At 68.3% G+C, this 12,809-nt stretch overlaps 5 protein-coding genes across 5 annotated transcripts; 2 read left to right on the plus strand and 3 right to left on the minus strand.

The window, feature by feature from the left end:
• Positions 1–636: 636 nt before the first annotated feature.
• Q8F55_007834 (uncharacterized protein) lies at positions 637–3,323 on the plus strand (the record flags this gene model as incomplete). The annotated part of the gene is made up of 7 exons (XM_069356253.1): positions 637–810; positions 859–990; positions 1,023–1,356; positions 1,456–1,676; positions 1,715–2,516; positions 2,557–2,696; positions 2,745–3,323. 7 exons carry the CDS (start codon positions 637–639, stop codon positions 3,321–3,323), a joined length of 2,382 nt encoding a protein of 793 aa, XP_069206094.1.
• A 127-nt stretch (positions 3,324–3,450) lies between these two features.
• On the minus strand, positions 3,451–5,556 carry Q8F55_007835 (uncharacterized protein; the record flags this gene model as incomplete). Its single annotated transcript, XM_069356254.1, has 5 exons — positions 3,451–3,916; positions 4,010–4,294; positions 4,329–5,113; positions 5,149–5,457; positions 5,491–5,556. The coding sequence occupies 5 exons, from the start codon at positions 5,554–5,556 to the stop codon at positions 3,451–3,453; spliced, it is 1,911 nt and encodes a 636-aa protein (XP_069206095.1).
• A 723-nt stretch (positions 5,557–6,279) lies between these two features.
• Q8F55_007836 (uncharacterized protein) lies at positions 6,280–8,057 on the plus strand (the record flags this gene model as incomplete). Its single annotated transcript, XM_069356255.1, has 5 exons — positions 6,280–6,492; positions 6,530–6,722; positions 6,762–6,870; positions 6,909–7,084; positions 7,117–8,057. The coding sequence occupies 5 exons, from the start codon at positions 6,280–6,282 to the stop codon at positions 8,055–8,057; spliced, it is 1,632 nt and encodes a 543-aa protein (XP_069206096.1).
• Positions 8,058–8,129: 72 nt separating this feature from the next.
• Positions 8,130–10,789, minus strand: Q8F55_007837 (uncharacterized protein; the record flags this gene model as incomplete). The annotated part of the gene is made up of 7 exons (XM_069356256.1): positions 8,130–8,445; positions 8,479–8,772; positions 8,807–9,108; positions 9,176–9,448; positions 9,485–10,427; positions 10,580–10,634; positions 10,699–10,789. 7 exons carry the CDS (start codon positions 10,787–10,789, stop codon positions 8,130–8,132), a joined length of 2,274 nt encoding a protein of 757 aa, XP_069206097.1.
• A 435-nt stretch (positions 10,790–11,224) lies between these two features.
• Positions 11,225–12,325, minus strand: Q8F55_007838 (uncharacterized protein; the record flags this gene model as incomplete). Its single annotated transcript, XM_069356257.1, has 1 exon — positions 11,225–12,325. The coding sequence occupies one exon, from the start codon at positions 12,323–12,325 to the stop codon at positions 11,225–11,227; it is 1,101 nt and encodes a 366-aa protein (XP_069206098.1).
• Positions 12,326–12,809: the final 484 nt, after the last annotated feature.

Here is a 12,809-nt window from a genome sequence, read left to right on the forward strand (position 1 = left end):
TGGGCGTGGATGCGGAGATGGACGTGGACGTGTATCGGTGGCCCCTGGGGGATACTCGGGCCCGGGTAGTGGGCGGTGGCGAGGGGGAGGAGCAAGAGGAAGAGGAGCGGGCCGGCGCCGCAGCCCCCGCCCACCCCCTCGATATGGGGTTCCTGTTACATATTGTGCACGCGCTGTGGATTAGCGCATTTCTGTACCGGCTTGTCAGGCTGTAGGGGTAAGGTCGGCGGGTGCGATGCGATGGAGATTGTGCACGACTACGACGGGCACGACGCCACAAGCTAACGCGATGATGACAGCAGCCCCTTCTGCTTCCGATCGCAAAAGTCCATTCCAGCAGTAATGTTACCATTGTCCTGGCAGCCAGCGGGGGGGCAAAATTGCCAGCAGCGAGCCGAGCGACAGCAGCGACTGGAGCGATGCACCGAGGGGCGATGGCGATGAACAGGTGTGCAGCAGATGCGACAAGCATCGCATGTTGCTGTTGTATACTCGACGCAGACGATAACTTATCAGAAGTACGGACCGAAAGGCGCCGCCCGCCCCCCGCCCAGGCAGCCCCACCACCCCACACCGCTCGCTTGTCGCCCCGCGATGCGCTCCGAGCGACGACCCACCCGGCGGAGATAGATCACCATGTTCAACTTTGTCAGTCACCACCCGCACCCGCACCACATCGCATCCATCCCGCTCGCCGCGATGGACGCGTACCCTCCGCCTCCGCCGCCCCCGCCGCAGCCAGCAGAGGGCAGCAGCAGCACGGGCGTCAAGCGCACGCGGCTGGGGTGTCTGACGTGCCGCAAGCGCCGGGTACGTCCCTCCCTCCTATGCCTCTAACCCCAGGTCAAATGCGACGAGACAAAGCCGACGTGCAACGCCTGCAACCGCCTCCAGAAGGAGTGTACCTGGCAGGACGCGCACGCTCCGAGCACGCGCCGGCTCCCGCGCCGGCCGAACGCGACGGCGTGCGAGGCGTGCCGCTCCCGCAAGGTGGGCTGTTGTGGGGACACGGCTGACGATAGCTCAAATGCGAGGGCGACCCGCGCAACGGGGCCTGCACGCGCTGCGAGGGCGCCGGGCTCGAGTGCGAGTGGGCCGCTGGGGACAGGCCACGGCCGTATGACCGGCCCGAGAGCGAGCGCGGCGCCGCCGACTTTGTCGCCCCCTCGGCGTCGTCGGCACAGCAGACGGGCCCGAGCCCGGCAGGCCCGTACACGCCCCACCCGACAACCTCGAGCCACCACTCGCACCACTCGGCCGCTGCGCCGTCGGGCGTGCCCAGCCTCGTGCAGGAGCCGTCGTCGGCGCTGGCCGATACAGAGGCCCTCGTCGACCTGTACTTTGACAGCGTGCACCGTGAGTGATTCGCCGAGGGCACGTTTCAGGCCTTTTTCTCGGCGCTGGCTGCGCCCGGAGGCAAGGGGTTTCACCGATGGCTCGCTGACGCCCGCGCAGACTTTGGTTTCCTCTCCTTCATCCACAAGCTCAGATTCAAGCGCCTCCTCGCCGCTGGCAAGGCGCCCCGCGACCTCACAATGGCCATGCTGGCCAACACTTTGCGCTTTGCGTGTGACCCGACGCCAGAGAACCTCGCCCGCAGCGACCAGCTCATCGACACGGTCATCCATACGCTCGTGCCCAAGGCGCTGCAGGGGTTCGGGGCGGTACAGCTCATGGTGCGTGCGCGGGGTGGCTGCTGCTGACCTGGCCCCAGACGACCATCCTCACCCATACATGCGAGGTCAACCGCAACAACTTTGCCAGCTCGTGGATCCTCACGGCCATCTCGGCGCGCATGATGCAGATGATGTCGCTCCAGACATTCGACCGCACCTTCCCCGACGACCTGTCGGACGCGCCGCTGTCGCCTCTGCTGTCGCGTGAGGCGCTCCGCCGCCTAGCGTGGGCGGTATTCTACCAGGACAGCATGGCCGACGGCGGCAACTACGGGTTCCAACTCATCGACGTCATGGCGTACCGCGTCCAGCTGCCGTGCAACGAGCAGAGCTTCCTCGGCAATGACGACGTGCAGACCGAGCCGCTGTACCCGCGCCCGCACGAGAAGAACACGGCTGCCCTCGGCATCTCGGGGCATTTGATTCGCGCGGCCCACCTGCGCAGATGCGCGCTCCACCTCGCGTTTCGGGTGCAGAATCGCGAGGCCGGCGTCGAGGAGCTAGAGCGCGAGGCAATGGCCACAGAGTCACAGATCGCAGACTTTGTCAACTCGCTCCCGGCAAGATACCAGTTCACGGCCGACAACACGTACCTCCACCACAAGCGCCTCCCGGCCTACATTGTGCTCCACCTCCTCCGGCACAACCTGTTCATCATCCTCGGGCGCGCAAAGCTCATGCTGTACAAGCTCGACCCCAGGCTCGAGGTGCTGCTACCCGCTGTGAGGAAGGAGCGTGTGTCGCACGCGCTTCCGATCGCGGCGATTATCGAGGAGGGGTTGAAGTACAATCAGCCGTTTGACCCACACACTGCGATCCAGGCGTATGTGGCGTTAGAGAGTGAGTAGGCATCGCACCCCACGCCATACTGACGCCCCAGTCCTCTTGTTTGAGCCCCGCCGCCTCGCGGCCAACGACCCGAGCGTTAACCCGAGAGCAGAAAACCTCATGGCCGCGATCCCGCCGCTGCTGCAGGTCATCCGCGACATTGGCCGGCGGTCAGACATGATGAGGTTGTTGGTGAGTGGCGGGCGTCAGAGGCATGCCGTGCCACACTGACACGCCCAGCACGTCGAGGCCGTCCATCGCATGCTGCGCTGCGACCTCCTCTCCCTCCTGACGAGCTACGACCTCGAGGCCTTCTCGGCCGAGTACCGCATGGTCGGGACCGACGAGGCAGAGTTCAACTTCCGCGACTTCCGCTTTGCCAAGATGGAGCGGCAGCGGCGTGGCGTGGCCGACCCGCGCTCGACATCTGCGCTGCAGCCCGAGTCGCTGTTAGAGTACCCAGACGCCGACACGGTGTCGGCGCAGCCCCCGTCGCCACAGCGCCGTGCCTCGAACCACTCGAGCCAGAGCCACCGGCGCGAGTCGCAGCAGGACCCGCGCGACACGGTCCCCGGCCTCGTCGACTTTGCCTTCCTCGAAAACTTTGCTGCGCCACCGCAGGGCGGCCTCAACCCGTGGCTCAACTCGCTCGACCCCGTCGCTGGCGTCCAGGCCGGCGACCTCAGCTGGCTTCTCGGCCCGGCGACCGACCAGTCGACGTGGAACACGGCGGACCCCGAGTTCTGGAACGCTCTTGCGCCGGGGCCCGTGGGCCCAGGGCAGGGCTTTGGCGTGGGTGCCTCCGGATTCCAGATGTAGGCGAGGCCGTGGGTGCGGCAGTGCTTGACGTGGCATCTTCTTAAGCCGTGGCATATGTTGTAGTGTAGTGTATCTTCTTGATTGTAACAATGCAAGGCGTTGCGCCGGTCTTCTCGTCCTCGTACAGCTAGCTCAGCTCCCACCCGTCGCGTACGCCCCAGACCTTGTCCCAGTCGAACTGGGCCCTCTCCCCCTCATGCACCTGGATCCAGGTGCGCTGCATCTCTGCGTCCTCGTCCCACAGTGTCGGCGCAGCGTCGGGCGGAGCGCCCGCGTCCATCGCGCCCGGGCCCCACACGAGCCCGACGTCGGCGACATACTCGTCCCAGTGGGCGAGGAGCTCGGCGAGTTTGTCGCCCCTTTCGGCGGCCAGGTCCCGCGTCTCGCCCGGATCAGATGCGACGTCGAACAGCTCCCAGCCCTGCTTGCTGTCCCACTCGCCCCGGCCCCCATGCGAGCGCTTGAGGTGCACAATCTTCCAGTCGCCCTTGCGCAGCGCCGCCATCGCGTGCAGCTCCCACCCGATGGCGCGGGTGGACGGGTAGATTGCCCAGGTCTCGGGGTCGCGCGTGCCGTTGGCGTGGGCGTCGTTGCTGTCGGTGCCGTTGGCGTCGGTGCCGTTGGCGTCGGCCTTCCCCCCCGTCCCCGCGCCCACCGCCTCCCCCCGCCCAAACCACGGCACCCACGAGCACCCCGTCATGGGGAGCACGTCAGCGCCGCGGTGGCGCACGCGCGCGCGGCCGCGCTCGTCTGGCGTGCCCGGCAGCAGCGTCACCCCCGCCAGCTCGAGCACGGTCGGCGCGAGGTCCATGCACGTCGTGAAAGCGCGGGAAAAGCCGCCGGGCGGCAGCGTGGGGAAGGCGCGCGCCGGCGGCTTGACGATGGCCGGGACGAGGATGCCGCCCTGGCTCGGGAAGAGCTTGTACAGCCGCGATGGGGCCGTGCTCGCCTGCGCCCAGAGCGGGCCGAGCCTGGTCGGGTCAGCGGCGTCGCGCGCGCACTCACCAAGTGTAGCTGTTCCACTCGCCGATGTTGTCGAGCGCGTTGTCGTAGTGCGCGTGGATGGCGGCCTTGATGTTCTCGCCGAGCACGGCTGCCGTCAGCTTTGCCCACGCACGGCACGCACGTATCGCTTCCAGCGCGGCGCCCTCGGCCCCGTTGTCGCTCATGAAGACCACCAGCGTGTCGTCGTACTGGCCCGTCTCGCGGAGGTAGGCCACGACGCGGGCAATGTTCCAGTCCATGCGGTCCACCATGGCGGCGTACGCCTCCATCGCGCGCGCGGAGCACGCCTTCTCGTATGGGGAGAAGCTGTCCCACTCACCGCTGTCGGCGTGCACGACGTCGTGAGGGACCACGTCGGGCGCGACGATGCCCAGCTCGACTAGCCGCGCAAGGCGCGCCTCGCGCAGCGCGTACGGCCCGGCGTCGTACCGCCCCCTGTACTTGTCGCGCACGGCCCTCGGCGCCTGCAGCGGCCAGTGGGGCGCCGAGAACGCGAGGTAGCCGAACCACGGCTTGTCGTCCAGCTCCTCCAAGTACCCGATAAACTTGTCGGTGTAGTAGTCGGACGAGTAGAAACCGTCGGGGTCGTTGGTGGTATTCGGTGGGATCTTGACCGCCCGCCCGTCCTCGACGTGGATCGGCCGCCCGCCCACCTTGTTGCCCGGGTATCCCTGCTCGAGCACCGGCTCCCACCCGTAGTGGTTGCAGCAGCCCGGCAGCATGGCGAACGACTTGTCGAACCCGCGGGATTGGGGGCCGTTCTCCGGGCGCAGGCCGAGGTGCCACTGGGCGTTGAGCGGCGCCATCACGACCCACCCACCTTGCCACTGAGCACCGTCGCGTAGCCGTTGTCCTGGAGGATCTCGGGCAGCGCCGCGACTCGGTGGTTGAGGAAGCCCTCGTGCCCCTCCTTCCCGCCCCACCGGCGCGCGCCCCACGCGTTCGACTTGTACTCGAGCAGGCAGCCCAGCCCGGCGAGGTGCGCGTCGGTCCCGCTCATGACCATTGCGCGCGTGGGCGAGCACGCCGCCGCCGTGTGGTAGTTGAGCAGGCGGGTGCCGTCTGCGGCCAGTGCGTCGAGCGCCGGCGTCGAAATCTCGCCCCCGTAGCACCCGATATCCGAGTATCCCTGCTGTCAGCGTCGTCGCTGGCTCGCACCCACCAGGTCATCGGCGATGATGAAGAGCACGTTGGGGCGCCTGGGCTCCGCGCTGCGCTCCGCTGGCATTGTTAGAAGCGCGGGGAGCGGGGCGCGCGCTCGCTGCCGCAGCTGCTTTTACGCGCTTGTCGAGGACAGCTGGGTGCATGTGGGCGTGCGGCGGTCGTCGCGAGCGAGCCGCAAGCGACGTGTGGAGAGAGTTGAGTTCATCGGTCAGTGTGGGGTCGTTCCGAGCGAGCAGCGAGCGAGCATTGACTAGCAGACGGAGATTACACGGCTTGCGGGAGTAAAACTACACAGCAGCTCCGCCACCGAGACTGATGGCGACGCCGAGTACGACGCCGAGGGAGCAGCAACTGCTCCATCTCACTGTCCATCTCATCGCTCGCGGCAAGACCTACTCGGCGGCACGCAGACACGAAGAGCTCCGCGCCATGCCATTGGGATAGCTCGTCTGGTGGCCGTCTCGCCTTGCCCCGCTCGCTTGCTTCCCATTCCTCCGCGCCAGGAGGCGATCGAGGCGTCCTCCCCGTCGACGCCCACGCCAACGCCAACAGACGCCAGCGACGCCGCCGCCGCCGCCGCAGCCACATAGCTCGAGCAGCAGCAGCGGCCGTCGCTCGACTCGACGTCCCTGCGCAAATTTATCTCTCCTTGCTCAACTCGTCGCTCTTTGACCTCGTCCCCACCCCCGAGCGAGCGTCGGAACCCGCCTCGTAGCGACCCGAAGCTCCACCTTGTCGATATCGACCCCCGCTTTCCCGCACTCGGCATCCAAGCGACACGACTCACATGGACCGTGCGGCCCCACTCGACGCGACGAGCGACGGCGTGTCTCCGACCCAGGAGGCCGAGGTCGAGCCATCAGCCGCGGCCGTTGCCCGGTCGCGCGGCTCGCGCTTCGCAATGACCCCCGTGCTCGCATTCTCGTGCTTTGCCCTCCTGGTCGGCGACTTGCTGTTCGGGTACGATGCCGCGTCGTTCGGCGGCCTCCTGGCGAATCCTGTGGGTAGTGTTGATCAAGGCATCGCTCACCCGCCAGGGCTTTATCAACCAGTTCGGCGTCCTAGGCGACAAGGGGTACGCGATGACTCCCCTGCGCACGTCGCTCGCGTCGTCGCTTGCGTTTGTCGGCAAGCTGATAGGGTGCCTGTCGTCTGGGCTGCTTATCGAGCGGCTCGGCCACCGCAAGGTGTTTGTGCTGTTGTCGGTGGTGTCGATCGTCGGGGTTATCTGTAGGTTTAGGAGCTCGCTGCGCAGGAGCTGATGGCAAGTGGAGCTGGCTGCGGCAGGCAGCGGACCCGGCTCTGGCCGCCTCGCGCAGTTCATTGTCGGCCGCATCGTCGTGTACATCTCCATCGGCCTCGTCGAGGTCTGCGTAAGGTAGGGTGGTTTGCAACGCCGCCGCTCACGCCCCTCAGCATGTACCAGGCGGAAATTGTGCCACCAGCGCTGCGCGGCTTTGTCGTCGCCTCGCTCCAGCTGTTTCTCAACTCTGGCTCCCTGATCGCCACGGGCGTCAACAAGGCCTACTCCAAGTCGACGACCAGCCACGGGTGGCGCGTCGTCACGGCGCTCCAACTCATCTGGCCAGCCAGTGCGTGTGCAGTCTGGCGCCACTAACGCCAGTCATCATCACCATCGTGCCCTTCCTGCCCGACTCGCCGCGCTGGCTGCTGTCCAAGGACCGCGACGCCGACGCGATCGACTCGCTCAACCGCCTCCGGCCCCGGGTCGACGCCGCAAACGGCGCCAACGCCGACGAGCTCGCCACCATCAAGGCGCAGCTCGAGGAGCGGATCCACAAGGCCCCGTGGCGCCAGACGCTCCAGGGCACCAACCGCCGCCGAACCTTCCTCGTCGTCGCCTACTACATCTACCAGCAGATCACGGGCCAAGCGTTTATCTCGACGTACCAGACAATGTTCTACAAGGGCAACGGGTACGCCGACCAGGCGTTCACGTACCCGATCATCAACGCCGTGCTGTCGATTCTCGCCGTGCTGCCGTGCATGCTGCTGCTGGACACGGTCGGGCGGCGGCCGCTGCTCATGGCGAGTTTCTTCGGCCAGTCGCTTTTCCTCTTCCTCCTCGCGGGAGTCGGCGGCCTACACAACAAGACGAGGACGATGCGCGAGGCGTGCGTCGCCTTCTTCATGCTATACGGCGTGAGCTACAGCCTCGGCGGCGCGCCCGTGCCCTACCTCCTCGGCGCTGAGCTGCCGTCGCACGCGCTCCGCGAGAAGACGTCGACGATCGGGACGTCGATAAACGTCGTGTTTGCGTTCGCGACAAACTTTGCCCTGCCGTACATGCTCAAAGCCATGAGCTTTAGGGTCGGCTGGATCTTTGGCGGCATCAGCGCGACCGCCATTGTCTTCACGTTCTTGTTCCTCCCCGAGACAAAGGGCCTTGTGCTCGAGGACATTGATGAGGTGTTCTCGCGCCCGTTCAACCCGTTCCGCGGAGCGAGCGCGGCGACGCCCGCACGCCTGCGCCCGCGCATGCCGCGACGGGGCACCGGCGGGTCGAGCCGCAAGGAGCCGGGGAGCGGGGCCGCGTCGGTGTAGCGGCTGCCATGTAAACTCTCACTCTGTAGCCATACTCTGTACTCGACGCAATACATGCATCACGCCTTGCCACTACGCGTCCATCACCTCGGCGATGAGGCCGAGCAGCACGGTGCGATACCGCGCCGCCAGACCCCAGCTCATGACCTCGAGCCGGTCGGCCGACGTCTGGAGCATGGCAAAGGCGGTCGGGCGCGCGCTCCGCCCGAAGCCCTGCACGCTGGGGGCGCCGTCGCCGTGCTCGATCCAGCCCTCGAGCTCAGGCGTGGGCGCGTACGAGATGGTGAGGGGCGGGGCGGCGGGCGAGGCGGTCGCGACGTCGGAGAGCCGGAGCACGGCCCACATGCAGAGGGCCGCGTCGAACGTCCACACGACTTCGGGCGGCGTGCTGGGGGTCAGCTTCCCCCTGGCTCCCACTCACTCGAAGGCAAACCGGCTCATCAAGCAGCTGAGCATCGCGGCATTCGCGAACACGTTGCGCGTCGCGGCGTGGTTCACGCGCATCCACCCCGCGAGGGTGCGCCGCGCCGCGTCCTGCTGCGCGCCGTCGTGCCCCGCACGCCCGGCCGCAATCTTGACCTGGTCGAGGAAGCCGACCTCGGTGAACTGCAGGTGCGAGTGGTACGCGAGCGCGGCGCACGAGACGAGGAGGGGCGTGGGTGCGGTTGCCGAGGCGAGCGTGTGGCGCGCGAGCTGGTCGAGCAGGGCTTGCGGGCTGCGGGTCAGCTAGTGGCGCAGCGGCGACCCACTGTATCTCGTACGCGGGCACGGCGAGCGCGTACCGCCCCCCTTCTGGCCGCTTGCTGCTGAACGCCTGCACGGCCGCAGCGTCGAGCAGCAGCCGGTACAGCGCGTACGAGAGGCAGCTGTAGGCCACGTCGTCGAGCGGCTGCGGCACGAGCGTGCCCTTGTCGAGCAGGGCTGACATGGTCGCCGCGAACGACGTCTGCGGGCCGCCGTCGGGCGCGAGCGTCGGCAATGCGCACGCGATCTCGGTGAACGGGTACTGGGCCGGCACGCCGAAGAGGCACGCGAGCTGGCAGTCGAGGAGCTGGGGCGGGCGTCAGCGGGCGAGGCGCGGGTGGCGGGACGGCCGTGGGCGGCCCACCACGACTCACGATAATCCCCCACCCCAGCCGCCTGTACCGGTGGTCCTGCTTGAGCGCCCGCTCGAGCTCCTTCTCCGACCCGCCCTCGCGCGACACATGGCTGACGGCCGAGACGCTCGCGTCGAGCAGGTGCATGCGCTTGCACGCCGTCACGAGGGTGGCGCGGACGATTTCCGCCTGCTGGAAGAGCTTTGGCGTGCCGCTAAACAGCGCGTAGTAGCCCTGCAGCAGGGTCGCCTGCACGACGGCGAGCTCGTAGATGAACCGCTGGTCGTGCTCGCACTGGGGTCAGCGGCCGGCGCCAGCCGCACAACTCACGATGAACGCGACGTCGCGCCGCACCAGCTCGGTGAGCGGGAGGCCGAGCCGCTCGAGCCCGTCGCGCGCGTACACGCTCCCCACGGCCGCCATGGCCTTGAGCAGGAGTGGCGGCGCCTTCTCGACCAGAAAACTACCCCGCGGACTGTCTATCACCGGTAGCCACGCCGCAAAGCGCGAGAGATACAAGTTGACGGCGCGGGATATCGCCGCCTCCGACGGAAAGTTGCCGAGATCAGGCCGCGCCCACATGGCCGAGTGCGCGTGCATGCTGAGCGTGAGCATCATGCTCCGCTGGTTCTGGGTCACACGCGCCCGCGCCCCGAGCTCGGGCTCGCGCTCGCCCACCGGCTCGAGGAGCAGCGCCGAGTCTGCCCCGACCGGGCGGTAGACATTTGGCCAGGCCGAGTCGCGCGGCCCATTGTCGGGGATATGGCCTGGCTCGCCGCCGTCCACCTCGGAGGGGAGGAGCGCGCCGACGAGGTCGGCGTGCGGGCTCGGCGGGCCGCCGATCGGCCCGAAGATGTCGCCCGGGGCGTCGGGGAAGCCCCAGTCCACCGGCGCTGGCGCGGGCGCGAGGTACGCCGCCTGCCCTGTCGCCGAGAGGATGAGGTCTGTGAGCCACGGCTCGTCGGGCTGGAAGAGGCTTGCGAGCGGCGACGTCGCGGCGCGCGGCACGGCCTCGGCCGCGTCGCCCAGCGCGACGAGCGAGGCCAGCGGCGCGGCGTCGCCGCTGCTACTGCCTGCGTCGAGCCACCCGAGCGGTTTTGGCGCGGCCCCTGCCGGCGGGGACACCCGCCGTTCTAGCCCCGGCCCGGCGCCGACGGCCTGCGCCTCGACCTCGAGGTGCCGATACCTGCACGGCCTCGCGGCCTCACGGCACCGCGTGCACACCTTTGGCGGGACGCCGTCGCACGCGACGCGGTCGTCGACGCACGCGATGCTGGGGGCGTGAGCTCGGCCGCTTCCTCGGCCCGCCCACTCACCACGCTGCCCGCCGCGGCCGGCCCGCGCGCGCCGCCTTCTCACCGTGCGTCTGTACCAGGTGCCGATTCAACACGTCGCTGGCGTCAGCGTGCCCCCGCCCCGACCCACCTGCGCGAGTACTGCTTGTGGCACACATGGCAGCGGTAGTTGAGGTCGCCCGAGTCTGTGGTGTCAGCCGGCAATGCCACTGCCGGGTCTGCTGTCGCGAGCAGCCAGCAGCGACCTACGCGTCTTCTGGTGCCGCTCGAGGTGGTCGAGGCGCTTGTACGCCTTGACGCACCCGGGCCACGGGCACGCGTGCGGCTGCGAGGTCGACATGCTTGTGGTGGTGTGGTGAGTGGGAGGACGAGGGGTGTGGTGAGATGTCGTGGGGTTGGTGGGGGCGGGGTTGAGGGGGGCGAGGGGGACGATCGGGCCGAGCGTGAGGTGGTTGCCGAACATCCGTCCACCGGCCGAGTCGAGAGCCGGGCAGCGCTGCATCAACGCAAGCATTGCATGCGCGCTTAGTCGAGCGCCGCCGGCCACCACACAGCGGCACCGCGGCACCAGCGGCTCTTGCGTGCTCCTGCCGCCGGCGCCCCGCCCGCTGCCGCACCCCACCGCTCGGCGGCGTCGCGGACACGCCGGGCCGATATTGCGGGGAGGAGGCGGGGCTCGGCGGGGTCGGTCTTGGCAAGTCACACACCATGTCCATTCATATGCGGTCTACAATGCGGCCTGCGCGCCTCCCAGCTGCGCGTTGCACCCCGGCCCCTACGCCGCCATCAGGCCCTGCAAGAACTTCCTGCTCTCCGTCTCCTGGTCCGAGAAGCGCGCGAGCGCCGCCTCGAGGCGGGTGCGCGTCGCCTCGTCGCGCTCGTTAAACCCGTCGAGCACGCCGGCAGCAGTGTAGTCTAGCTGCTCATCCGCCGGCGCCCAGCCCTCCCCCGACACCGGGTCGGAACCCAGCAGCGCCTGCATCCTCGCGTCGCTCGGCTTGCCCGGCGCCCACGCGGCCCAGCTCTCCCGGTCGCCCCTGTCCGCGAAGGGCACCTTCCACATGCCCCGCGCGTACGGGGGCAGCGTGGCGCTGCTCGCGAGGTCGGTGAGGATGGGCGCCCCGATCGTGATGTGGTCGGCGCCGAGGTCGGTCGACGCCAGCGCCTCCGCCGCGGAGAGGTAGCTCGCCGTCTTCATCTGCGGCGCGTGCTCTCCCCGCGCCCGGCGCGCGTCGTACGCCGCCCGGATCTGCATGTGCCGGTTCGCCATGGGCGCCTCGACTGCCGGGTCGGCGACGTCGGGCCAGCGCTCGGCGGCAGAGTGCGCGCCCGGCTCGTTGAGGTACATGCTGATGGCGTGCATGCCTGCCTGGGCCGCGGCCAGCGCCTGGGGCACGCTGAAGAGCGCGGTGCCGAGCGTCGCGATGCCCTCTGCGCGCAGGCGCTTGGCGGCGGCCACGCCGGCCGACGTCGTCGGGATCTTGATGCAGAAGCGCTCGTTGGTGATGCCGGCCGCGTTGAACGCGGAGGCGTAGAGTTTCGCGTGGTTGTACACGTACTCCTCGTCGTCCGCGTGCGAGGGAGATGTCTGGGCGAGGACACGGCCCGAGATGAGCGGCGTCACCTTTGCCGCGATGCGCGCGACGCAGTGCGCGTACACCACCTCCCAGCCCTGCGCGCCAAACTCGGCCACGGCGGCGTCGACAGTGTCGCGGTTCCGCGCATCCGTGATGGCCTGGTGGATGAAGCCCTGGTTGCTCGTCGCGTCGTGCGGCGTGATGGGCAGCGCCGCGATAAAGTCGTAGTCGTACGTGTCGGCGTCGACGTTGAGCGCGCCGTTGAGCTGCTCGAGGAGGGACTGGACCTTTGCGATCATGCTGGCCTGTGGGGCTGGGGATGGGGCCCGGTTACGCTGCACGAGGGCTTATGTAGGTGGCTGGAGGCGGCAGACTCACTGCCGCTGCGGCCGCTGGGTGCGGATGCGCTCGTTCCGAGTGCCACTGCCACCCACATACCCCACCGCCCAGCCCGGCCGCTCGGAGCATACCCGTGGGGAAGAGACCGAATGGGGGGCTTCACAAGCCGCTGTCGGTCTCGGCCGCCGTGCGACTCGTCGACAGCGTCCTCCTCAGCTGACTCATGCGGCTCGAGGACGGCACAAGAGTCACATGCACGAGACCAACACGACGTCCACAAACTCCACATTACATCGGGCCGAAGTGGCCCACTTCTCAATTCTCGTAATTCTCGTCAGCCACTCCCCGCGCTTATGCAACCCCCCCATTAGCAGCAGTGGTGTCAAACACGTCGACGCGTCTGCAACTCTCGAGTTCTCTTCGCATTCTGGCAAAGCGCGCCCG

This window comes from Vanrija albida, assembly GCF_041260175.1.
Source record: "Vanrija albida strain AlHP1 chromosome Unknown contig_6, whole genome shotgun sequence".
Lineage (NCBI taxonomy): Eukaryota > Fungi > Basidiomycota > Tremellomycetes > Trichosporonales > Trichosporonaceae > Vanrija > Vanrija albida.